The sequence below is a fragment of the Lampetra fluviatilis genome, chromosome 12 (genome assembly GCF_964198595.1).
Source record: "Lampetra fluviatilis chromosome 12, kcLamFluv1.1, whole genome shotgun sequence".
NCBI lineage: Eukaryota > Metazoa > Chordata > Hyperoartia > Petromyzontiformes > Petromyzontidae > Lampetra > Lampetra fluviatilis.
In genome coordinates, this window is record NC_136286.1 from 13,480,471 (window position 1) to 13,506,324 (window position 25,854).

General features: G+C 43.7%; 1 protein-coding gene across 1 annotated transcript in view; it reads left to right on the forward strand.

The window, feature by feature from the left end:
- The first annotated feature begins 4,563 nt into the window (after positions 1-4,563).
- The window catches only part of IDE (insulin degrading enzyme), a 30,861-nt gene continuing 9,570 nt past the window's right edge, over positions 4,564-25,854 (forward strand). The window contains exons 1-17 of the mRNA XM_078861704.1: positions 4,564-4,641; positions 6,402-6,586; positions 10,089-10,296; positions 11,455-11,624; positions 12,136-12,258; positions 13,102-13,214; positions 14,454-14,616; positions 15,119-15,211; positions 16,111-16,202; positions 18,881-18,961; positions 19,349-19,452; positions 20,209-20,311; positions 20,996-21,121; positions 22,205-22,287; positions 23,157-23,301; positions 24,188-24,298; positions 25,387-25,507. Coding sequence (XP_078717830.1) covers positions 4,577-4,641; positions 6,402-6,586; positions 10,089-10,296; positions 11,455-11,624; positions 12,136-12,258; positions 13,102-13,214; positions 14,454-14,616; positions 15,119-15,211; positions 16,111-16,202; positions 18,881-18,961; positions 19,349-19,452; positions 20,209-20,311; positions 20,996-21,121; positions 22,205-22,287; positions 23,157-23,301; positions 24,188-24,298; positions 25,387-25,507 — 2,086 coding nt within the window. The 5' untranslated portion in view covers positions 4,564-4,576. The remainder of the gene's footprint in view (positions 4,642-6,401; positions 6,587-10,088; positions 10,297-11,454; positions 11,625-12,135; positions 12,259-13,101; positions 13,215-14,453; positions 14,617-15,118; positions 15,212-16,110; positions 16,203-18,880; positions 18,962-19,348; positions 19,453-20,208; positions 20,312-20,995; positions 21,122-22,204; positions 22,288-23,156; positions 23,302-24,187; positions 24,299-25,386; positions 25,508-25,854) is intronic.

Consider the following 25,854-nt stretch of genomic DNA (forward strand, 5'->3'; position numbering starts at 1 on the left):
ATTATCCATTCTGGTAATGCAGAGCACAATTAATTGTCAATGCACTGCGTAATTAGTCCTGTCTCCACGATTCCAGATGGACTTGTGATGTCCCTGAAGACACTTAATCACATTGCCCAGAAAACTAAAATAACACCCCTCCCCATAGTACTAAAACGAAACTGTGAAACTAAACATGTTTATTTTACCAGGTAAGGCCCACTGAGCTATATAGCTCGTTTTAAGAAGTAACCTGGCCACAAATGATAGCTAGCTGAACTAAGTGGCCTATCATGTGGACATTTATAGCAACTAAATAATGTAAATAAATTAAACGCATGTATCTAAATCTGGAGGGAAAAATCAGAGGACCCAGATAAAAAAAATCCACGCGACCACGGGAGAACACTCAAACTCCAAATATACAGCAGCAGGCGTCGGGGTTGGGATCAAACTCACGACCTCCTGCATACCAGGCAAGGGAGTTAACTTACCACCACGGCACCCCATGTACTTGTCAGTAATATGCTACCATATTACTGACCACTTTAATGGAGATAAAACAAATAAAAGAACCAAGAGGTATGAGTTTAAGTAACAGAACATCTTCAGGTCCTGTCTTTGAGCTGTACGCCTTTTGGCGTCATCTGGTCGAGCACCAATTGAGACGAGGCTCAAAAGAAATCTGTCTCTGGTGTGGACCAATCAGTTACAAGGACAATGCATATATTATTAGAGTGTGTTTTTTTTGCATTTTGACTGCAAGTATTGTAGTTAATGCAGACATGAATATTTGTAAAAGGTTTCAGTTTTGTTGCCAGAAAAAAGGGGAAAACCCCTATTATTATATGTTGGTACTGGCAAAGGAGGTCTAATGATCAGAATATCAGTTGCGTGCATTCATATTGGAACTATTTTAGATTTTCAATCAACGTTTTAATTCCTTTCCACAGATTCCAAATGGGTCAATCTTCATCACATAGTACTTTTCAACTCCATATGGTAGAAGTATACGGTATTATATTAAGCATATATATTGTGACAACATCGAAACTCATACACAGCACATCGTGTAGCAGCTAACCGGTAATACGATGGTGTGAACGGACAGGATCGATACTCTCGATGGGTTCAGAACTTGATTCTGTCGTGATGTCAGAGGGTTGAGGCAGAACAGCTGAGATCCTGGATTTCGATTCGAGCAGCCTCAGAGATGATGTGTGTCTCAGACATAATTGACTGGATGAAATGTAATAATAAAAATATGGATTTATTTATTCTTTACTGGCCTATGCTAGCTCAGGGCTACATTTCTAGGGGGGAAAAGGTCGAATGGCATACACATGCTGAATACCCAGACACAAAGTAGTGAAACAACCTCTAGACATAACGGTGATCCCTCTCAGAGGTGAAGTGAGTCTGTGTTGTGTAAATGGCATGGATACAAGACGCATCTATCTTTTGACATTCCAATATATTTATTGCAACAATAAATTAGCAACAATAAAATCAACATAATTGCCTCACCCTCCACATTCGATGTATCCTTTATTCTAGCCCGACGTAAGCGTTCAAAAACCTTGACTTTAACTGTCGTGATGGATTGTAAGACATAACAAAAGGGTCAATGGTCTGTTCATTCACAACGGAAAAAAACAACAGTAAGTCCAATGTTTTTCCGCAGCATTTGATGAAACGGGAAATCCTGCATTAGATTCTCATCAGCTTATCTGCAAATTTAAGTCCAACTCTCGGTCCATCAGTCTCTTGATCCAGAGAAGCCAATTGCTTCAGAAAGCCAATACTGTAGGTTCATTGACCCACATTTTCAGGATATACTGCTGATGAAATTCTAAAAATAGCAACAGAATGTGTTATTATAATGCTATATTTAGTCACAAGAAGTCTTTACGATTTAGGCAAATTTGTACAATAGCATTATCCACCAGTAATTTGATTAATAACATGTCTATAGCGGTGTTACGTTATTCGTTCAAGAAGTATGTGCCGTCATTTTGATATTTTTACATGTGTCTTGATTGTATAGGTAGGACTACCTTGGTTTAATGTATATTGTAAAGCATTGAGATGCCCTCCTTATCGGGGGCGAGTTTTTACTAAAAAATAAATTGAATGAATGAATGAGAATTTGTATCGTTAAGCATTAAATGCCCTCTCACCCACCAGTGCCACGCGAATGTAAGAACAGTCGGTTTAAACACCTTGCCAATCACTTGCGGGGTTCACAGTAAATGCTATCGGTGCGAGGACTTGCATCAACGCTAAGTGCACCACTGATTACATTTGACCGGCATTACACACACACGGAGAAAAAACAAGAACCCCCCACGTCTATGTTTTTGGCAACTCCCGTGGCAGAATAAAAGCCACGCGCCTTTTGCGTCACGCAGTCACCAAAAACCATCAAACCCAAAGAGGCTCATTCGCCTCACGATTACGTCACCTCCCCCCACTCCCCAACCTCCCCCACCCTCTCCCCCCACCCTCCCTCCAACCCCCCTCCCCTCCAACCACCCCCACCCTCCCCCCAACCCCTCCCCCCACCCTCCCCCACCCTCTCTCCAACCCCCCTCCCCTGCAACCACCCCCACCCTCCCCCACCCTCCCCCCCGAAGACCCGCAATTGGATTTCCTAACCCGCATGAGCGACCGCCCTGACGGTCTCATCCCACCGGCGGGGTGGGGGGGGTCACTCTCTGGTCGTCAGCGGGCACAGCGACGCGAGCCGAGCCAATCGCTATCGCTCTGACGGACGCGTCGGGGGCGACGTGAGGAGGGAGGGAGGGGGGGCGACGGGGGATGGGGGCGGGGCGGTGGGCGGGGCTAGGGCGCACCCGCGTGTGTGCAGTGGGGAATTCAATATCCCGCGCCGGTCCAGGCGCGTTGGGCCCTTGTCGATTCCCATCGGTTTCGATTTCGGAATCGATTCTGGATCGATTTAGGAAACTAAATAAATGTGCCCGGCTGGAGAATCGGGGGTGCTGTGTGGCGCTGCTCACACGAAAGGCACACGTCACGGTTCCTCTCTGCGGCACACATTGAGATGCGGCACACATTTGCCGCCTTCATTCAAGTCAAATGTCTCCCCGTGTTAAATGGTCTGGGTTCCCCTGGTCATTGGTGGAAATTCCACATTCCTATGACTGGCAAGCAAGGAGGTGTCAGGTGCCATCGATAGGGCCACCACTTTACAAGTGTAGACAACACAATCGAACTGAGAGCTCGTTACTAACACTTTATGCAAACATTTAATATTAATTTAACACGTAGGCTTTCGCGACCAATATTATTCATAATAAACGTTTATGAGTTAGATCGCGTTATTTCTAAATGTGTCGTAACCCTCCACCACCCGACACGGCCAATCAGCAAAAAAGTGTCACGTTGACAAAAGACAAATAGTTCACTACTTTAGCCCACCGGTGTGTTGAAGAGTGAAATTGTAAATGTTGTGGTTTCACTCTTCAACGCTAAAGTAGTGAACTATTTGTCTTTTGTCAACGTGACACTTTTTTTGGTGGAGGGTTACGACACATTTTTAATAACGCGATCTAACCCAAAAACGTTTATTATGAATGTAATATTAAAATAGCTACGTATAAGTTAGTGCATTAAAGATTGAAATGTAAAAGAGTACAATAGTGTTGCCAAAAATATCAATATGGAGCCTCATGAACTGAAATGAGTACCAACATATTTGGCAGTAACTGTGCAGGAAAGTCTTGTGGAGCTAAAGCAATGCAACTATAATAAAGTAGCCACAACTAAAAATAACAATTCCGAGCGTTAACGAAAATAAAGGTCGTGTTATCTCTCTACAGATCTCATAGCTGCCAACCCCTTATGAGTGCACTACCTTGTTACAGACCAACTCAGACCTTACTGGTCACCTCGTGCCCTTATACATCGCAATGTTCATCCTACAAAGCCCCATCTCAAGGGAGAAAGACAAACACAGAGACTAAACGCATTTTTGCCCGCATTGAAACGGCTGTACGCCGTATGGACCTGAAAACTAAATTTCCATATTTGTGGTTAATTCAAAGAACCAAGAATTTGAATTCCTGCAAACAAGAAAGTTTAAAGTCAAAACTCAATTTCCCTGTACAAGAATACGGGCTAAACTGTATGAGTCTACAGGTATGAGTGAATGTTATCTTTCACTTGTTTAACAATGGCATAGGAGTGTAATATAAAATAATCGTCACGTAAAAACAATCGTTATCAGAGTAGTTATGGGGGAGAAAACATGTTTAACTGAAGACTAAATTTAATCACGACGTTTCGGGCACAACACACGCGCCCGTCATCAGGTGGGACAACCACAGCAAGAAACAATTGCTATATTTCTACGTGACTTTACCGAAAGAACCAAAGAGTATTGATCACTGCAATCACAAAAACTTCAAATCGCGATTCAAATCCCAAATTGCCACCACCGTTGTCGATTCCGCAATAACTGTACAGGCGGAGTCGCTAGAATCGATTTTTCGACCGTCACGAAGCGCGCGCACCGCTAATTCAACGCTGTGGGGAATCGATTCCAAGATACGGAATCGCGGATCGATCCCGGGGGATGCTGCCACTTGTACCGCTGTGCGGGCGGTCGCTGCTGCTGCTGCGTTGCGGCCCGGCGCGGAGGCGAGTCGGGCGAGCAACGGGGTCCCTGACCCCGTGGTGGTGGCGATTGTGGTGGTGGTTGGTGGTGGTGGTGATGGTGGTGGTGATGGTGGTGGTGGTGATGTAGCGCTGATGAGGGTGGTGGTGGTTGTGGTGGTGGTGGCGTGCGGCCCGTTCGGTCGAGGCCGCTCACGTGCGCGCGTCCCTCAGAGAGGGTCACCAACAATCATGGGGGTGGTGATGTGGTGGTGATGGTGAAGAGGTGATGTGGTGGTGATGGTGAAGAGGCGATGTGGTGGTGATGGTGAAGAGGTGATGTGGTGGTGATGGTGAAGAGGTGGTGTGGTGGTGATGGTGAAGAGGTGATGTGGTGGAGATGGTGAAGAGGTGATGTGGTGGTGATGGTGAAGAGGTGATGTGGTGGTGATGGTGAAGAGGTGGTGATGGTGAAGAGGTGATGTGGTGAAGGTGAAGAGGTGATGTGGTGGTGATGGTGAAGAGGTGATGTGGTGGTGATGGTGAAGAGGTGGTGTGGTGGTGATGGTGAAGAGGTGATGTGGTGGTGATGGTGAAGAGGTGGTGTGGTGGTGATGGTGAAGAGGTGATGTGGTGGAGATGGTGAAGAGGTGATGTGGTGGTGATGGTGAAGAGGTGATGTGGTGGTGATGGTGAAGAGGTGAAAGTCACAGTCACCCAAGATCAGGCGGGTGGTGGTGTGGTTGTAGTAGTTATATTGTTCGGAGTGGTACCATCAGTGGTGCTGTTAGTGTCGGAGATAGGGGTGGTGGTTGTATTTCGATAAGTTATGTCATTGTTAGTCGTGGTGGTGGTTTCATCACTGAAGGTGGTCGTGGTGGTGGTGTCATCAGTGGTGATCGTGGTGTCCGTGATGATGGTGTTAGTGGTGGTGCCTGTTGATGGCGTTGGTGGTGGGCGGTGATGGTGTTGATATGTCAGTGGTGGTGATGGTGTCCTGAACAGTGTCAGTAATTGACGGTGAAGTCATCATCAGTGGTGGTGATGGTGGTGTAAATCAATGATGTGTGGGAGGGATTTTTGGTGGAAGCGTCAATAATGGTGTCAGTGATGGTGGTGTGTTTGGTGGAGTTCGAGGTGTTATTGCTGTATTTGGTGTGGACGTGAGTGGTTTAAGTACTGACACGTAAGTAAGTCGTTCCAGTAGTGTCAGTGATGTCGGGTATTGTTGGTGACGAGTTTATCTACTGCTGACGTCAACGCTGTTGCTCTTGGAGGTGATAATGGTGACATTGGGGTTCATGGCCATGTGGCTATGATCATCGGTATCGCCACTGATTATTTTTTTTATAAGCACCACTTGAGTTGGCTGTTAGCCATTTAAATTATCTTTGGGGTTTGGTGATGCTTTTAGTGTCATTGATAATGGATTTCGTATTTAAAGTTATTGATTGTGGCGAGGCATTCGGATAGGTGGACGTGCTAATTTATTTGGCGTTTTGTGGTGATAGTATTAAAGTATTCTATTACTATACTATCACGTTTATTGTCATGGTTGGTTTGTCAACACTGCTGCTGGCATTGCCTCACTGTTGGTGTCACTCATCGTGTTGCTGTTGTGGCTGTTGTTGTTTTCTTGTCATCTTGTTAATGACCACCTCTTTTTTTTTGTTTTACAATATTTTAATTCATAGATAGCATAAATCAATTCACATAAATAAAGTGCTAAATGTCAATATGAGAACCGGGACACCCCGTTAACACCAGCTTTGTGTGGCTGCTCGACTTTGGATTTGTCCCACCAGGTTAATTTCCAGTCGCATGACCATGACGGCCGCGGTGGCCGTGAGATCCGTAGCTGCGGACGTAGTGAAGTCGGTGGAGGATCGGAGGGAGTATCGTGGCCTGGAGCTGAATAATGGCATGCGTGTTCTCCTCGTACGGGACCCAAGCACAGACAAGGCCTCGGCTGCACTGGATGTACACATCGGTGAGTTCCCCACGTGTCCGCTCAGATATTTACGTTTGCACGCAGTGCAAATGTGATTGGAGTCTCGTTTTTTTTTTGCCGACGATCGGTGTTGGTGACACTGTCAGCTATTGGCATGGACGTACAAAAGCTGACTTTACCAATTGCAGGCAACACTGGAAAACCATGACTGTCAACTTCACTCTCATTATCTTGCTCAGTCCCGTGTTTTCCACCGACGGTCAACATCTCTCGTATGCACTCGCGGTGTCTACGGCAAACTCTCCCGTCTCCATACTCACTTTGTCTCTCATGCGTTCATTATCAAGGACACTGTTTCACAGCGCACCTTTGTATACATCGCAGATTGTAATGTGTCCGTGCCTCCCATCTCCCTGACAAAAATAGATAATCAATATTAATCGGCTCTCATTGGTATGATAGAGAACGTTTAATGAAATTGTGTCATTTAATATATTCCTGTATTTGCACTTTTAGAATTAAAGCCTGTTTTGGGCTTTTTGTGCAATAGCCTTGGCTGAAGTGTGCTGTCTTTCCTCTGTTTCCTGTCACCAGTTTTCACCACCGACCGACCATCTGCTGAGTAGCGTAACTTTTTATGGGGATGGTATTGGAGAGGAGGAACGTCTTTGTTGATGTGTTATCCCTCGCCCGTTATCTAGACAGAACAAACGCCACACATTCCTCGTTGCTGTTTACTCTACTTAGACGTTGTAAGAGGCGCCCTATGATTACTATTTCACTACCTTCCGGACCCAGCTGTGTGTGCACTTTGTATAACAGGCTCTGAACACCAGCTCTTTATGTAATGTGACAGCGTACATACTTTTTTTTCTCGAAAGTAATGAGATTACAGATTTAACTTCAGCTGGGCTCTCAGTGCTGGGTTTGTATTGACTGAGGAAGTGACTTGACCCTTTAACATGGAGGGCTTGGGTTGAGTTAAGGCGTACAGGATAAGTATTGATTTCAATGCTAGCCCATCCCTCCACGTAAACATTTCTCCCTGAAGAGATTTTGCATTGGTGTACAGTTGTTGGATTGACCTTCTGCTGTATAATCATGCATCAGCCTGACCTGATGGTGCTGATGTGAGGCATTTAACCGTCTGTGATGTGTGTGCGTGGATTCACATATCAGGACGATGAGCTATTTTGAACAATAACGGTCTCTAACTATTTTTTAAAATCAGAAATACAATATTACATTTTTAATAGTTTACACCTTTTGGTCAAGTATGTGTTTGTGGTAAGCTACATCTTGTGTTCATCTCAAACTGTACCTTGTGTATTATGGACTCATCGCTCTGTCCCTTACTGTAACAATGATCAGACTGGGTGACCTGGTGGTTATAATGCTCAACTGATAATCGGCAGGTTGTGAGTTTAAGTTCCTGCTGATTGACGTCTCAAAACGATTGTTCCTTCGAAGTAGACGAACCAAGTTTGTTACTTTGTAAGAAGTCATCGGTCATTGTCGGGGGAGATCTGCCTCCACAATAAAAATGTTGAATTACCACTTCTGGTTTCGTGCTGCCAACAATTGAGATGGGTGCCACCCCTCCTTGTGTGACGTGAAAAACATGTTGAGATAAGTTTTCCGTAACATTTACCAACTCTGTTTGAATGATCGGGACACAAAGATTTTGGCAAGGTGCGGTGGTGCACACGTGTAGTCTGTAGCGTGTTTTTAAAAATAACATCTGCAGGACTTCAAAGTACCTATAGAGAGCATTACAGCCAGTAGGTTTCTGACCAGTGTACTGGATAGAGTGGTTTAGGACTTATTTCTTGTGTTTGGCATTTCTCAAGGTACTCTGTTGTCCTTGCACAAAAACGATAAAGCATAGATAATGATTGAAAATACAAAAGCAGGACTCTCTTAATTGTGAGACTCATTCAGGCTTTCCATATAAATAAAATAATTCTACATTATATGTATACCATATATGGTAACAAAACAATGGTAAATAAGTAAATGTGTCTAAACAGATCTTGTAAGCCTAAGAGTCTGCCCTTAGGAAATATAAGATTTGTTTTCTTCAGTGAACGTCTATTCACAATGACTGTGCATTGAGTGTTTGTGTACGCAGCAGTGAAGACGTGAATTGCACCAAAATCTAGGAGCTATACGTGTGCACTTGTGAGACATGTTCTGCTCATCTGCCATTTGTTATTGTTCTGTTGCATGCTGCATTGGGGACAGCTGCATACTTAGGCACGTTTGCTCCTAATAAAGGGTGTCTTGTGAAGTGGCGTGCTTTGTGTGGTTGCACCTGAATGATAGCGTGTATGTCCAAAAAGAAGTAATATTAATCACATCAGACCATGTTATAATGGTCCTAAATCCCTCACTACAATATAGCAGCATGAACCACATAATGAAATTTCGATTTTTCCATCTCAAAAATTCACATCCCCCGATGGTTTCTGGTAATGAAGGTGGTGTGAATGCACCTGATGGCAGATGATGCTCAAATAGCATTTCCCGGGGCACTCGGGAATGGTACTGTAATACCTGGCAGTGGTAAGGGTTGGTTGGCACATTAGGTATGACAAGGAATTACAAAAGGTGGTTTAATGAGTAATTCTGTCTACTCTAACAACAAACACCCTTTATCAAATATAAATCCAAAATATAGGAAATAGGTAAAATTAGTGATTTAACTCATTGATGGTATTGTGGGTAATGACATTTGCTTATTTTCAACATATCAGATAAAATTTTATTTACATTTTCCAGCATGTGAATGAGGCTAAAAATGTCACTCAGCTCAAACTAGCATGTCGTGATGGTCACTTCCATTAAAAGCCCTGAACTAGTAGTGAAAATTCCATAATACCATGCAAGGAGCAAGTTTATCCATGGGGAGTCTATTTGTTTACTTCACATAGAGGATCACCTGTTTTATTCATCCAAAAAGGGATGATGGGCTCAGTCGAACCCTCATCCAGATTGCATCGGACTTGCTAACCTCAGCACCCCTGGCCATGTATAGTCTTACAATAATGGTTGTATAATTGGTAAGAGGTAAATTTAAATATTAATATCATTATTTTTTGTAACTCTTACTGGGGTTTTTTCTGTCACTTTTTTTTTTACAAAATCTAAATTTGGCTGCCTAAAGCAACAAATGTATACTCTTTATAATTGGTGGATGGATGGTGTTGAAAAGCCCTTTTTAAATGAAATTTCCTCTCTCGCATGTCTCCACACATTGCCACAAGAATCTTTACTTTGTCTCGAGATGTCATGCCATCAGAGGTCGCAAACGGGTTTTGTTTCCTTACCCGTACCCGGCCGCACCAGGGTCGCAAACGGGTACCCGTACCCGTACCCGGCCGGGTACGGGTAGCCGGGTATCGGGTAGGGTACGGGTATCGGGTACCTGATTGCGACCTCTGCATGCCATTGAAACGATTTGTAAAATCACGATGATATAAAAAATGTCTCGGTGGGAGTTCCATACGCACTCACTAAACCGTGCGCACCGCTCAAACAGGTTTCTTATCGGACCCCGACAACATCCCTGGACTGGCTCATTTCTGCGAGCACATGCTTTTCCTGGGAACGAAGAAATACCCCCAGGAGAATGAGTACAGCCAGTTCCTGAACGAGCACGCGGGCAGCTCCAATGCTTTCACCAGCGGCGAGCACACAAACTTCTACTTCGATGTGTCGCACGAGCACCTGGGCGGCGCCCTCGACAGGTATTTCCCTCCACGGCCACGCAGAGCCTGGGGCACGGACGGCACAGCGCCGGGATGGCTTCAGCAGTTGTCGAATGCGCGACAGGATCTGGAAGAGGAATCTTGTCGATTGAATAAAAATGAATAGCCTTTTTACCCCCTTTTCCAACAAAAATACAGGAGTTGTTAAGATGTTCAAACAGCAAATAGACACCTATCAACCTATCACAAGGCGTCAAGTCTGCATTAACCACACATGCTTGTGGAAAACATGTAAACAAACATGCTTTGATAATGTATGCATTGTCCTTCAAAAGAATTGGCCTAATGAGCGAGTGTTGAGAAACACTCACCCGTTAGCTTGGATTTGGAGTTACAATAGCATTGCTTTTAAGCCTTCCGCCTCAATCCCCTCATGCAGTGTCATTAGTGGCGTTAACGCCCACCGCTCAGGAGATTTTTCCACATGAGCATTGTTGTTATTCTGTTTCGTTAGCCCGAGTGGCATTATGCAATTAAAGTTAAGGTTTCATCACGCTAATAGGTATTTGAATTAAAACCGTCAAGGCCTGAGAATATTTCAAAATTGCTACGTGCTCTGGATGCACATTGTAAGTTTTACACACTGTAGAAATTGCTTTGTATTTAACATGTTCCGCATTCGGAATCTGTATCTTTAAGTGATCGAATGTAAAATGATGAATACTGTTAAATCAGAGGTTACAATACAAATATTGGATCTGTTTCACATCTTGGCAAATGCACTTTGTTTATTGGCAAAACATTTACTGCTGTCTCTTATCAACCGTGGGGGAAATCTGCAAGGTAATGTGTTTTGGCTGTTACATTAGGATGTTAAACTGGCCCATTAAGTACAACACCCAGTATGAGTCATTCGTAATTTCAGGGCTCCCAATCTCAAAAGGTCATATCCACCCTTCATATATTTAACACGTAAGGAAATGCATTTGATAACACCTCAGCTCCATCATCATTAACGCTGCCTTATGACAGCGTTCTGATTTTTACGAATACCATGCTGCAGACATTAATCCTTTCTGTATACTGAGCTCCACTGTATTTGATAAGCTTCTTGCAAGCCGCTGATTCTTTTAATAATCCAGTTGCCTACGGAGGAGACGCCCACGATCGGGATAATGTCACATTTGCCTCCTTCAGGTTTTCCCAGTTCTTCCTGTGCCCACTCTTCGATGCAAGCTGCAAAGATCGCGAGGTCAATGCGGTGGACTCGGAGAACGAGAAGAATCTCATGAATGACTCCTGGAGGCTCTTTCAGCTGGAGAAGTCGACTGGAAACCCGACTCACCCGTTCAGCAAGTTTGGCACAGGTCTGGATGAATCCCACAATCCCTTTTCGCCTGCTCAACACACTGAGTGCTATTACATATTTTATTGCTGAAAAATAAAACTAAGCTACAACTGCCAGCTCTATTTTTTTGTCTTATCATAACCACTAACCAAATGGGGGAGCTTGTTTTTCGCATGAGGACTAATGCACGATTACAATGTCTAATTCTGGTTAACTCGAGGCGCTTTTGCCTAAAAGTTTGACCAATTTGTGAATAGTTTTTATCGTCAGTTTTAATGATGTCACTTTTGTAACTCTTGACTTGTAATCACATTGCTAATGATAAACTAATTTTGTGATGCTGTGTTGGCAGTGGTGCACAAGCACAATGAACAAAAATCTCGACACGCTCGTCAACATCGCTACCTTATATTTAAAATGTTTCTGTTTAAGGCATTATTCTTTTAAGGCCGTGATGTTCTTTTAAAGCATTGTTGTTGTTGAGTTGGTTGGGTTTTCAAGTAATGACATACCCTCATTATCTTTTACAGGAAACAAGTACACGCTCTCGACCAGACCATCAGAGCTCGGATTAGATGTCAGAGATGAACTGTTAAAATTTCATTCCAGCTATTACTCATCCAACCTCATGTCACTCTGCGTGCTTGGGAGAGGTTAGTCATATAATATTTAAAAAAAATATTTTTTACATTAACTCGTGAACACCCAATAAAATCTGCAAGTAAAACGAGTTTAATACATCAGCACTTGCACTTCTAATTGAACGAGGTCATCCGTGTAGCATAAACATCATACAAATCTAAACGCTTTTTTTTTCCGTGTGATATTTTTGCAATGTTGGTTTCCTGAGTTAAATTCACTCCAGCAATAAACATATCTAAGTAATTTTACTCCAACGTCCATTAAGGGGTCACAGGCGTGTTGATGTGGGAGCTCTAACCCAGTTGCCAATGGATGTGTCGCTGTAAGTAATGTAGTAGGGTGCTGCATTTTTTATGTTTCAGCAACTTCTCTTCTCATTGCGTCTGCTCGCTAATGCCACGTCAAGTAAATGTGTTTGTCTGCTCAAACATGGAAAATGGCAAGGTTTAACTCCATTATCATCCTTGCTCCAGAAGTGGAGGTTCCACATTCCCATGTTGGGGCCGGTCAATCCACAGGATGGCATTTGTTGTTTTCCCACAAAGTGGTACTCTCATTATATAGACCCAGATTGGTGATAGGCTGAGCTCTTCAGAGACTGGGATTTGAACTTAAAACCTTATGATCATATTTGAGCACTAAAACCATTGCACCACAGTTAAGACTCTGTGACGTGGCATTGGGTGTAAATCTGTCCCATCTGCATTCCCACTCAGCGTATTTACCGCGGCACTCTGCTTTGTGCGTTGGAGTTTCCATTCTTCCCTTCACACGCATTGACCTATTGACCTAAGCTCGGTTAACGCTCCAGGCGTCGGTACTTCTGTATTGATAAAGGGTGTTTGTTGTTGCAGAACCACTGGATGAGATGATGGAGATGGTTGTGAAGCTGTTTGCTCAGGTAGAGAATAAGATCGTGCCCATCCCGGATTTCCCTGATCACCCCTTTCAGGAGGAGCACCTCAAGGTAATGATGATACTTTCCATTGTAATTATCATAGACATCATTAAATTAAATGTCATGAACTTTTGGGCAGTGGTAGCGTGTGCCTGTAATCCAGGTCTTTGGAGGCGACGGTTGGTGGATCACATAAATGTGAAATTCCCTTCCCATGGGTGTCACGGCGCCATACCCTGGCTTTCCAGAAGAAGGCGGTAAAGCAATTGTAGATTCCACCTATTCCGTCTGTATGGACTGGAGCGTTACCCCTTCGCGTCTGTGGATATTCTCCGCCAGCAGTGTTGCAAGATAGGAATTGCAGGGCTGCATCTTTACCTATCTACAACACTAGCATGTGGGTTGTTTGACCATACTGCACCATGCTGGGCAGTCCCGGGTTGCCTCTGACAGGTTCAGATTTTATTTGTCACCGATGTTAGCCTTGGCTGGGAATCAAACTAATTTTGTCGTTTTTTTAGAGCAGTTTACATAGCACTGTACCACCGCTCCCGTTATATGAGCCCAACATTTCCACTTCAGGTTCAGGGCTGCCAATACAGATGAACACTGCAAGCTGCTTACTTAACCTCGATGACACTTTGACCTTTTTGAGTTGAGGGTAATTACAATTCATCATTCGCCTTCAGTTTCAGTATAAATGGCCCTTGCGTCTATGTGCACAAAGGCGACTTGACTTTAAATGAATTCACCACTTTTCAGCCAATGTTGAGTTTTCTTTTTGGGAAATAATAGTAAATGTCATAGTTGATGTACAGTATATAATACAGGTGTTTTTCATCATATTCTGCATGCTGTGATTCCCACAGAGTACATTGCACATTCTTGCTGCAGAATAAACAACAAAATACTGTGTACCTATAAGACATGCAGCGTTTGTATTTAGTATTCAATAGATTAAGTATTCTTAGTCGATGGAAGTCACAAGCCCTGTGTAATTGCCAGTTGTCACCTGACTGAGGTCACGTTGCATTTGGTCACATGATGCTATTGGCAAAGGATTGTTGGCCACCAAGGCCTCTATGTGGAAGAATGTTAAGAACACCTGAAGAAGGCTGCATGAGCTGTGGTGTTTTAGCCTATATATCCGATACATCCTGGATGAAAGCTTCTCAAGGCCTGAGATGGCATTTCTACTTATGTTGACACTCAAGAGCAGTGTTTAACGCGTTTATAAATGTACATGTAACTCATGCAGTACTTTAAATGTGTGTATTTTTTGCTGGTGCCTGCTTGCTCTGGTGACAGCTGATATACAAGGTGGTGCCTGTCAAGGACATCCGGAACCTCTATGTAACGTTTCCTATCCCGGACCTGCAGCCACATTACAAGTCCAACCCTGGCCACTATCTCGGCCACCTCATTGGCCATGAAGGGCCAGGGAGTTTGTTGTCCTTCCTGAAGACCAAAGGTGAAATTCGCACAGTGGGCAACCACATTGATAGTTACATCCACCAACATCTTCACGACCACAATTGCAGTTGCCACCACCATCATCTTCACCACCACCAACAACAATAAAACGAGCACCACTGCCACTGTAATCACAACCACCATTAGAATAATCACAACCACCGCCATCAACAATTGCCCTGCTAATGCAGCTGTTTCTTGGGTTTTCAACTGCGTGTCCCCCATCTACGGTATCAATAGCCTCATCATCAACTACAAAATTAATCAAAGCAGGTGACAAAATACACGCTGCTGAATGCCTATTTTTACCTGAAACCATTCTAGTTTCTCTCTTTCTAACCACACAAGCCTGAGTATTCTTATTAGCTTATCGAACCTGGAATGGCATAACACGCTAGACATATCCATTGCCCTGTCTGTCGGTGGTGTGATCTGGATTTGTGAACAAGTAAGTGAGGCAAAAAGGCTGATTTGTAAGCATGTGACACTGCGTCATCCAGGCTGGGTGAACATGCTCGTCGGAGGACAAAAGGGTGGCGCTCGCGGGTTCATGTTCTTCATCATCAACGTGGACCTCACAGAGGAAGGACTCGGTGGGTTCCGCATCAACCCCGGGCTTCACTGAAGCACCATCCACGAAGCGCGTAGCACACAATCATAACTCCAAAGAGCCCGTTGTTCAAATTAGGTATTGACCCCAGTAATGGGTGTAATTATACATTTGTGCAACGCCCACATTTTATTCCCAGACTTATTCGTTTTGTTTAATTCCATTAATTGTATTCCTAATAAATCTTGATGGTTCAGATGGGCTTAGGTGATTACTCATTTAGCAAGGTGCACGTAATGAGAACAGAGTGGCTGTGATTAAATGCAGCAAGGGATTTCAACTTTCTCCAGACTAAAGATTACTTAATGGCATCCTTTGCTTTTGGCTGTTTCAGAATGAACAGTGTTGTAGATGAATAAATGCAGAAGCATGCAGCAAACTAACGTTTGAATGGAGTATGCGGGTTTGCCAAGATATAATATAAAGTCCAGCATTCTCATGATTCAATGGAATGTTACTACTCCTGCTTTTGTTGGGTCTAGTACACAGTAAGCTGTCATGATGATGGTAATAACCACACCCTGCTGTGCACATAGAGGGCAGGTGGTGGCTGCTAAAAGTTAATATTTTTTTACTCACTTATGCTTTTGAGCATTGGGGAAATGCTCCTACCCATTGGCAGCACTGTACCAGTGGGGATATTCCCTCGATGGGGCCAGTCTCATCACAGGGCAAACACTGACTTCCTACAAATTAGTACTTATTCAATTGATCCCAGAGGGATTAAGTATTCTTCATACGATACATACCACGCACCTCTTTTGTGGTGAAAATTGGACAACATTTGGAATAAAAATAAAACATTTCTTTTATCATGTGAATCATGAGAACCATTTTATGTGTTTACTATCCCACATTTGTTGGTTTGTGTTCCTTCCCTAGAGCACGTTGATGAAATAGTGCTGCACATGTTTCAGTACATCAACATGCTGCGGAAGGAAGGACCAGTGCGGTGGATTTTTGAGGAATGCAAGGTAAACATTTTCACACGGCATGCTTTTTCTCTTTCAATTTGTACCTCATGTGAAGGTATTAACTCCTTTGGCTGCCCACAGTTGCGCCTATCAAACCTCAAATTTATATCCTTGTTTTGGCATTCAAGATATGGGGGGGGGGGGGCTTGCACAAAATTGTGAATTTGTCAGGAAAGTAATTGCCCATAACTCAAGATTTTTCTCCTTATTTTGCAACCCAGAAAGGTGCTCGCTCAATGGCTATAAAGCAAGTAGGCTGCCAATTCGTCTGTGGACATGTTTTAGAGTTGTCTTTATTTATATGTGGGTTTTCTTGGGACACTGTGGTTTACTCCAACACGCAAAAATGTTACTCAATAAGGAATTGCACAAACATCGCGAAATGGGCTCACTCCTGCACAGCGCTTATGCTTTTTTGTGGTCCTAAAATAATTGTTTTAATTGGGAGTGATGATTGTTGCACAAGCTTCTAATCATGTTTTACTGCGCCATATTCCTGCGCCTAAATATTGTGTCATTGCTCAATGTGGTAACTGTTACTCATCAACGGTTTTGTAAGAGATTTGAACCTGTTTTTTTGCTTTCATAAAGTACATAAGCCAAATTGAATTAACAGTCTGGGAACCGTAATTTCCATTACCTTCTCAGTGGCTATGGGCCCCACAGAACATTACTATATTGGCATTAAATGTAACGAGTGGAATGAATTAAACTCTATTTTAATTCAGAAATTGAGCTCGCTTGGGGTCTCCAGAGGACATCCATCAGGTGTGTGCCAGTACAAAGTCAATTGCTTGAAATCTGGTGATTGGTCAGTTAAAAGCATTGGTCTCACTGGCATGGGCCATGTGATAAAATGGTCCGGCTTGTATTCCTCAGCTAAATCAAGTTCAATTCCTCCTGTGCTGTGTTATGGTATGTCGGCATCCTTTTGTAAAATATTGAAACGCCCCAAACAGATTTGTGGTCCACTCCAGGGTGAACTCCCGGGAGCTTGTAATTGTTATGTTTAATCTGTCTTAATTATTTAAATAAATTGAAACGCCGCAGTAATAAATAAATAATGGGCTCACGGAATTATGGCAATTGTAATTGCCAATTACCGTTCTGGATAATGTTCCAATTACAATCACTCTTTTATTCTTAATTGCAGTGACAGTTCTGCCAGGTCTGATTGGAATCAAATTTGTAATTTCATTTTGAAACAAAGGGCACGTTGCCCATGTGAGAACTCTTGTCATTCCTAAGGCTTTAGCAACTGAATTTTGGATCCATTAATTGGCCTTTGTCTAGAACATTGACGGTGCTGCCTGCATTTTGTAACCAATAGGTGTACATCTCCATGCGTTGAGAACATACTTTGATTTGATAGCAAGGAGTGATGTATGCACGATATTACTTCAATACATGGTGTTGTAAATTGTACGTAGGTTGCATGACATATCTCCAACATGTCATATCTCCAATGTCATGCAGCCTACATGCTTTTAGCCACCAGATTGAACAAGCATCAAAGCTGAACTTATTTATAGTGTGGCAGTTAAACAACAAAGCAATGGATTACTGGTTTCATCACTAATAGGAATAATCAGTGTTGGACAGATGTGCTGTCTTTTATGCCACACATTGTATAACTTGAGCTGTTAGGGATTCAGACTCTGTCTCCTCGACAGACCTCTTCTCCACCTGAGGACGGCTGCTTGAGTTGTGGCCGAAACGTCGTGAGAATTATTTTATTATGTTTTATTTTTATTATTTTAGTATTTCCATTCTACGTAACTTTACCGAAAGAACCAAGAAGATGAATCCCTGCAGTCACGAAAGCTTTAAATCGAGACTGTTAGGGAACCTAACGTAATATTTAGATAATTTGTCTGAGCTTAAATATTGGCTTAAAGCATTCGTGACTGCAGGAATTCATATTCTTTGGGTCTTTCAGTAAAGTCACATAGATAGGTTCAAAGAAAATAACAAAAAACTTTGACGTTTCGATCGCAACACAAGCGGTCGTCTTCAGGAAAAGGGGGGGTTAGCTTCCAAAGGCATACTGTTTGTAAGGGTTTGAAATGATCGTAGCTCAAATGTCAGCAGCCAATGATAATGTAAGTGGTGGGCAGCCAAACCCGACGGTGGTTGGTTTTCCACCAATCAAAGAGCTGCCAGGTGAAAGTTAGCAAGTTAATGAGAGATTAGCAAGTTAATGAGAGATTAGCAAGTTAATGAGAGATTAGCAGGTTAATGAGAGATTAGCAAGTTGATGGGAGATCTCGGAGCCGCAACCGAGGGGTCGTCGGCGCGCGAAGTAGCTGTGTTGGTGTGAGCTTGTGAAATGGGTGTAAAGCACAACTAACATCGGAAGGTGGTAGGATGGGAACATCATAGCCAGTTATGATTTAAACATCGTTGTAGTCTTAGTTTTTTTAAACGTCGTAGTTTTTTGTTATTTTCTTTGAACCTATCTACGTGACTTTACCGAAAGACCCAAAGAATATTGTCTGAGCTTGCATACGTTTTCCAGCGATTATTGTAGATGGGCGATTTTTTTTTTTCCTGTGCAACATCGTCAAGGGACGATGATGATGACTAGGGATGGCGGAGGAGGGCTGAGGTGTCGGTAGTGACGAGGTGCGATGTGATGATGGGACGGAGAGCTGTGAGGCTGCCATGTGTTGCCGCAGGACCTCGGAACGATGGCGTTCAGATTTAAGGACAAAGAGCGGCCCCGCAACTACACGTCACACATCACCGGCTTGCTACACGTGAGCTGATTGCACCCTCGCCCCGCTGCTTACTGACTTATGCTGTTGTATGCATACATTTAAATATACAGTGTTTGCAGTACTGTGTGCTTGGGATCACAGCTATCCACAATTATTTTCCCATTAGCCTATCTTGGCACCAAGTATTTTGACATCTTGCCACTATTCTTGTTTTTTTTTATGACATCATCACAACCCGTGTCAAAATCTACACTGTTAAAATGTATTCCCCTGTATTTTGGACATTCAGATGCCTCCAGCAACCTGACACAAATTCTCCCTTTCACGTAGAAGGCAAGCGGAGCATTCATCTTTAAGTGGTGGGTAGGTTAGACGATGCCTGGGGCTGATATTTTCTCACTCGTGCTCAATGGCTTGTGCACACAGTACTATCCAATCCGGGAGGTGCTCGCTGCAGAGTACCTGCTGGAGGAGTTCCGGCCGGACCTTATTGAAATGCTGCTGGACAAGTTGCAACCGCACAACAGCAGGTATGGACAGCACGGTCCAGCTTGGCAGCTATCCCATGTGTGCCTGGTAATGCTCGGCTTGCTAACACGGGTGCATGCAATGTAGTACACTTGGAAGAAAGGATGCTTTAAATGTTACCAACTCACACATCACAGAAACTGAAAACTGAAAAACAGAGAACCATGATTCCTGCCAGGGGGCAAATTTTTTATACAACACATAAAAGTGTCACAGATAAACGAAGTCCTCCTCTGCCTTGTTTGTGATTATCGGCAATGCATTTCTGGAATAAAAATATGTGACTCGGGTGTTGGGTATGCTGTTATTAATAATTGTGTTAATAGCATTTCTGTGATGGAAATGCTGGTATTTTAATACCTGTAATTGAGAGTTTTAGATAGAATACCTCAAGAGTCAAACCGTGTGCATGCACAATGGCTGGGTGAGTAACTGAGGAATATTCTGTGTGTGTGCGTGTGCTCATGTCGAGTGGGGAGCGGTAGTGCAACGGTCCGCGCACTGCGCTACGGACCCGGCAACCCGAGTTCGATTCCCCCACACGGCCAACACCAGTGACGATGATCTGAATCGGTCCTGGGCCTCCCCTAAGTTGACTCAGCCTCAAATGAGTACCTGGCCACCCACTCTCTCGTGTGCTGTGTCATCCTTCATAGGTGCTACTCGCTAACAGCACTTGCCAAAACGTTCTGTTAAGGCTATATGGGGATCTTTGTATGTGCGTGCATTTTTCCAAATTCTTGCATCCACATTTGCAGGATTGCTGTCGTAGCAAAGGCGTTTGAAGGGCACACTGACCAGGTGGAGCGGTGGTATGAGACGCAGTACAAGCAAGAGAGTGTCTCGGAAGAAACCTTTACGGTAGGGAACGGGTCATGTCAGAGTTTCCCGAAACCCTTGTGACATCAATGTTTTTCCTTTACTGGATTATCACTTGCAAGCATTGTGTCCATTATCCATAGCGTGTGTATATCTTTGCATGTGTGTACCTTGTAGCCCTGTACCTCCAAACAAGTGTAGAAATTAAGCAAGTCTCAACAAAGCTGTATGTAGTATGTTGATTGTGGTGACATTGCTGAGTGGTAGTGCATTTTCTGCTAGTTTCAAAAGTGTGCGGTTTGAACCTAGCGGCTTCCCTGATTAACACTGCAGGTATATTAAGCATAACATATGCGCCATCTGTTTTGCAGTGCACGTTAAAGATGGCGTGACGTTATTTGAAAAAGAGTAGGCCAAATTTGTCAAATTCGAAAATTATTCACAAATTTACAGTTGGGTAAAGCCACATAGCAACATCGCCCCTACTTTGAAACTACTGCAGATTATAATTGTCTGTGAAACTACTGCAGATAATAATTGTGAGACATAACGCCTTCGTGAACGCATTACGCTGTAAGAATGAAGCACATACCAAATGTGCTCATTAATTCATTTGCTTTGGGATTAAATAAATTACACTGTTTGCTGATAAATGTCTACTTAAACATAAAAGCTCCACATGTATATGTTTTCTTGTTGAAATGTATCTGTGTGTGGCACATACAGAAGTGGCAGAATGCTGGTCTCAATGAGCACTTCACTCTTCCCATGAAGAACGAATTCATCCCGACCATCTTCGACATCCTGCCTCTGAAGGAAGAGATCACCCATCCCTACCCGCAGCTCATTAAGGTGCCTGCCATGGGCTGCACGTATAAGCAGATCCCAAAGCCCGACTGAGGACAGTAATGGTTACGTGGCAGACCGTGATCAAAGAGCAGTGCTGTTAAATCCAGTGACCTGATTTAAATTTAATCTTTTGGCCTTTGTCAAGTTCCCCCACCTGGCTAATGCTAGAAATAGAATCTTTGTGCACTTCGCACACAATATCCCTGGTTAGTTTTATCAAGCATGAACAGAGGGTTTAAAAAAAATTAATTGAACTGACAGTTTCATTCACATTCAGTGGCTCATTGTACATTCAGTATTTCAGCGGTTGTATCAGTGGGCTGGTGCAGCCTAAACAAAAAAAAGGTGCATTCAAAGTTGAAGGTAAATTGTTGCCCAATTAAAATTAGCATAGAGTGATGTTCATCTCTGTTTTATGGCCCTGAGATAGTGGTGACATTTGCCATTTCTATGGCAGGGCCAAAACAGACACATTTTAGAAAAAAAATTCAGAGACCAGTTGGTGATAATGAATCCACAATTATACTTTCATGCACGGATGGATCGTATGAAAGAGAACGAACACAAGCGAGTCTAATGCACCATTTCTTTAACTCTTAAGCTTTTACAGGTTTTTTTTTAAGAGTCCAGAATGTGTGGTATGTGTGTTGATGGTTTTGGGTGAATGTCAGTGGTTGGAATAGAAATGAATAGCATCTTCATTGGTTGCATTTGTGCGCTTGTTTTTTTGGAAAAATATGAAAACACTTCTGTGTGTCTTTGTGTGTGTTCTCACGTGCACTTGCGTATGGACACAAACATCACACCTATGCTAGTTTGTTAATGCACGTGCATTTGTGTTTTGTGGCTGTGTCTCTCAGAAAACTGCTCATGTGTGTGTTAGCATAAAATGTGTGCTTAGAAATGCAAGCGGAATTGGTCAATCAAAGGTTAAATTTTGTTATCCTTATGCATGCGTGAGTATATGAAGAGATATGTATATGTTTGACTCTCACACAACATTAAATGTGTGTGGGTTTGAGAGTTTAGGCTTCGTTGCAAAAATTAAAACCTAAGCTAGCATGTTTGGGTTGTGTGTGTCTCCAGGATTCTGCCATGAGCAAGCTGTGGTTCAAACAGGACGATACCTTTCACTTGCCCAAGGCCTGCCTCAACTTTGAGTTCTTTAGGTATTTTGTTTCATTTAAGTTTGCCTATTGAACATGATGCCGCCTGTCTTGACATTTCCAAACAACATGGTAGCTTCGTCATTTAACATTCACACCTTTGTTGTACCACGTGGGTTCATGTGAGTCAGTCTGTGCACGGGCATCAGCTTCTGGTCATAATCATCATCCATCGTAAATCCACTGCTGGATGAACGTCTCCCACTTCCAATGGTCCCACGAGTTATTCTCATCACTCCATCTTCACGGTGATCGTGCTGCGAGGTGCGATTCCCACCTCTGGCTACCATTCTGCACTTGTGGACTTGGGCAGGATACTTTGCTTGTCCATTGGCCATCAACCCTCCCTGCAGTATGTCCTGCCTGAGTCCACTGGGTTCTCCTCACAGGCAGTATGATGTCACTCATTTGCATTTGTTCTAGGGTCCATGAATTCCTTTTTTTCTTGTCTCCCGGTGTAATTCTCAGCATGCCGCTCTCCGTGATTATTTGAGTACTTTTCTGCTTCTGTTCCGTTGCGTTTGTCAGTGTCCACGTTTTTGATTCGTAACAGGTAAAGTTAACTGGTCTGAGGCATTAATGAAGGGACTGCATTTTCAGTAGCTTTTAAACACCGCTACAAAACCATACCACTGTAGTCATGAACACTCCATAGCTGCATAAAAAAATTGATTTATAAACCATTTTTTCTAAGATTAGGCCTGCATATATCCTGCATATATATTTTTCATACAAGCGTGTCAGTGACCAAGGTGGTGCTGTTTAATTGCTCTTTGCTAGTACATAAAATGTGTATATATATATAAAGTAACCCTAGGATCTCACGGCCGAGTCTCCCTCACTCGCCCTGTCCCCCACCCCACCCCACGTAGCCCCTTTGCGTACGTGGACCCGCTGCACTGCGACATGGCCTACCTGTACGTGGAGCTGCTCAAAGACTCTCTCAACGAGTACGCCTATGCGGCCGATCTCGCGGGCCTCAGCTACACCCTGCAGAATACCGTCTACGGCATCCACGTGAGGGGTCCCGGGGAGGAGTGTTGGGAAGCAGGGAGCATTGGGCCAAGGTGGGAGGGGAGGTGTCCAGTGACCGCACGCTGAGCTGTGTTGGAGTAGGGGGTAAAGGGCACAGCACCTGGCCAATGCAAGGGGGTTGTGATTGCTTTATTGAAAATTAATAGGAGACTGGGGGACGAGGGGTTGATACATCTGGTATGAAGGGGGGGGGGGGGTCAGGGGGGAATGTGATTCGTGTACTGACTGGGGAAAGTTGGCGAGTTTTTGGATCTCGGATAAAGCCGAGTGTGGGGGTTTGCAATCGGTGTGCTCAGCTGTGGAGGGGCGGGGGTGAGAGGGGAGTATCTGGCTAAGGCAGAAGAGGGGAACTGTGCAGGTTGTATTAATTAACGCTGGCAGTTGGCATTCTATCGCCAGCTATAACAAATCGACCCCCTCGAGATTCAATGAATTGTCATAATTCATGATCTCAGTTTAATTCGAGAATTGATTATTTTGGTTAACAATTGCGCTAGATCGTGATATTCCAGTTGCTGCAGAGGTCACGTGAACTAATTTCATATGGCGTACAGAAATAATAAATAATCCGTTCTTGCGCAACAAAGATTAAATACATGTATCGTGACTAAGAATTTATTTGATTTGCCGATTGGATGTATCGTTTCACGTTTAGTAGCCAAACCAGCCCTGGATCCCCCTGAGGTTGGGTGATCCCAAATTGATTACCTGGTGTACTGGCAAAATGTTCAATACAAGCACTGCACGGACAAAGGAGGCTGTGTATGGTGCTAACCACACGGCCGCTTCATGTGCGGTGTCTGTCGTGATAAGCGCTCGCAAGTGACGTATGTTCCTTGTTTTGTGCGCGTGGCTGCGTGCGTGGCAGTTGTCAATCAAAGGTTACCAAGACAAGCAGCCTCTGCTGCTCAGGAAGATTATCGAGAAGATGGCAACATTTGAAATTGATGAGATGCGATTTGAAATCATCAAGGAAGCGGTAAGTGTACGTGGAGCGACACTGCAGTTCATAACTGTGTGCAGCGTCCCAGCTAAGAACAACAATGCTCTCCAAAATAAATCGTTTATGCGAAATTATGTAAAGAGCATGATGCCTTGGTGTGTAAATAGTGATGATTTGAGGTATAGGCGACTGGATGTCTTTCACTGAAAAATATTTCCTATCTTTTCATAACCTGGCGACGTCTGCCAGTGACATAGCCAAGGTATATTTATGTTTTATTCATCGAATGTCTTTTTCAAAGACAACGAGAATTACGATAAAAAGGGCGATAACCAGGATCGAGGTCACGATAACTTCTTATATTGCAGCTGGGATTAACAGCCTTAATACTTTCAACAGATGTCACTAATTGGGGCCAAGTATTCCTGCAATTAACGAGGGAGTTGGGATTGAACTCTCATTCAGTCTCAAAGTCTCAGAGGCTGATGAGATCCTGGGTGATGTGCAGCTCTCTACATCTTTTGTGCCTGACTTTATAACGTTTTTACAACATCAATGCTTTATATATATGGCTGGAATGGAAATTCAGATTGTGTTCTGGGGAAACAAACTTGACGATTCTTCCAGTTTTGAACACATAATGAGCAAGGAGAAGAGAGGATGTGTTTAATGAGCCATTATTATCTCGGGCTTGCTCAAGTGTGCGCCTGGCATGTGTGAATCATGTAATTATGGTGGGGAGGGGTGGTACATTGTTTAGTGCCTTGTGTTACCATCCTAGCAGCCTCAGTGTTGTTTCTGGGTGTGCACAACGTTGATAGTGAGTGGAAGCTGAAAGTGTCTTGGGCACCTCCGAGGTGATTCAGCATTAAATTAATAACCAGCACAGTCTTGTGTACTGTACTTTAGCGCTTGGGAGACATCACTCCCTTATCTGACCACACTACCTCTCTGTGTGTCATGTCGACCCTAATAGGTACATGCCAACAGCACTTGCCCTGTTCGTGTGTAGGGCTAAATGGGGGATCTTTTTCGCTTGGTAGTTATCCAGCGACCCTGAAATGCTGATTCATGGTAAAGTTGCTATCATTATCTTCATCATATTTTTCATGTTTGCTCTATAGTACCTGCGGTCTCTGAGCAACTTCCGTGCCGAGCAGCCACACCAGCACGCCATGTACTACCTGCGTCTTCTCATGACAGAACTGGCCTGGACTAAGGAGGAGCTTCGCGATGCACTCGAAGGTGGGGCCACCACTCAGTGCCACGCCACGCATCACCACACCACGCATCACCGCACCACGCCACGCAACACCACACCATGCCACGTGACACCGCACCACGAGACACACGGCAACACCACAACATGCCATGCGACATCACATCACACCATGCGACACCCACACCACACTATGCCACACCACACCATAGCACGACATTCCAAGCCACCCCAAGCCCATCCGTGCCCCAACATACTACACCACATCACCTCCATGCAACGCACATAGCTACGCACAGAACCAGTTGATATTTATAAAAACTGTAAGTGGTATATGCTTGCAATATTGAGGTGTAATATTCATAGTTTAAGC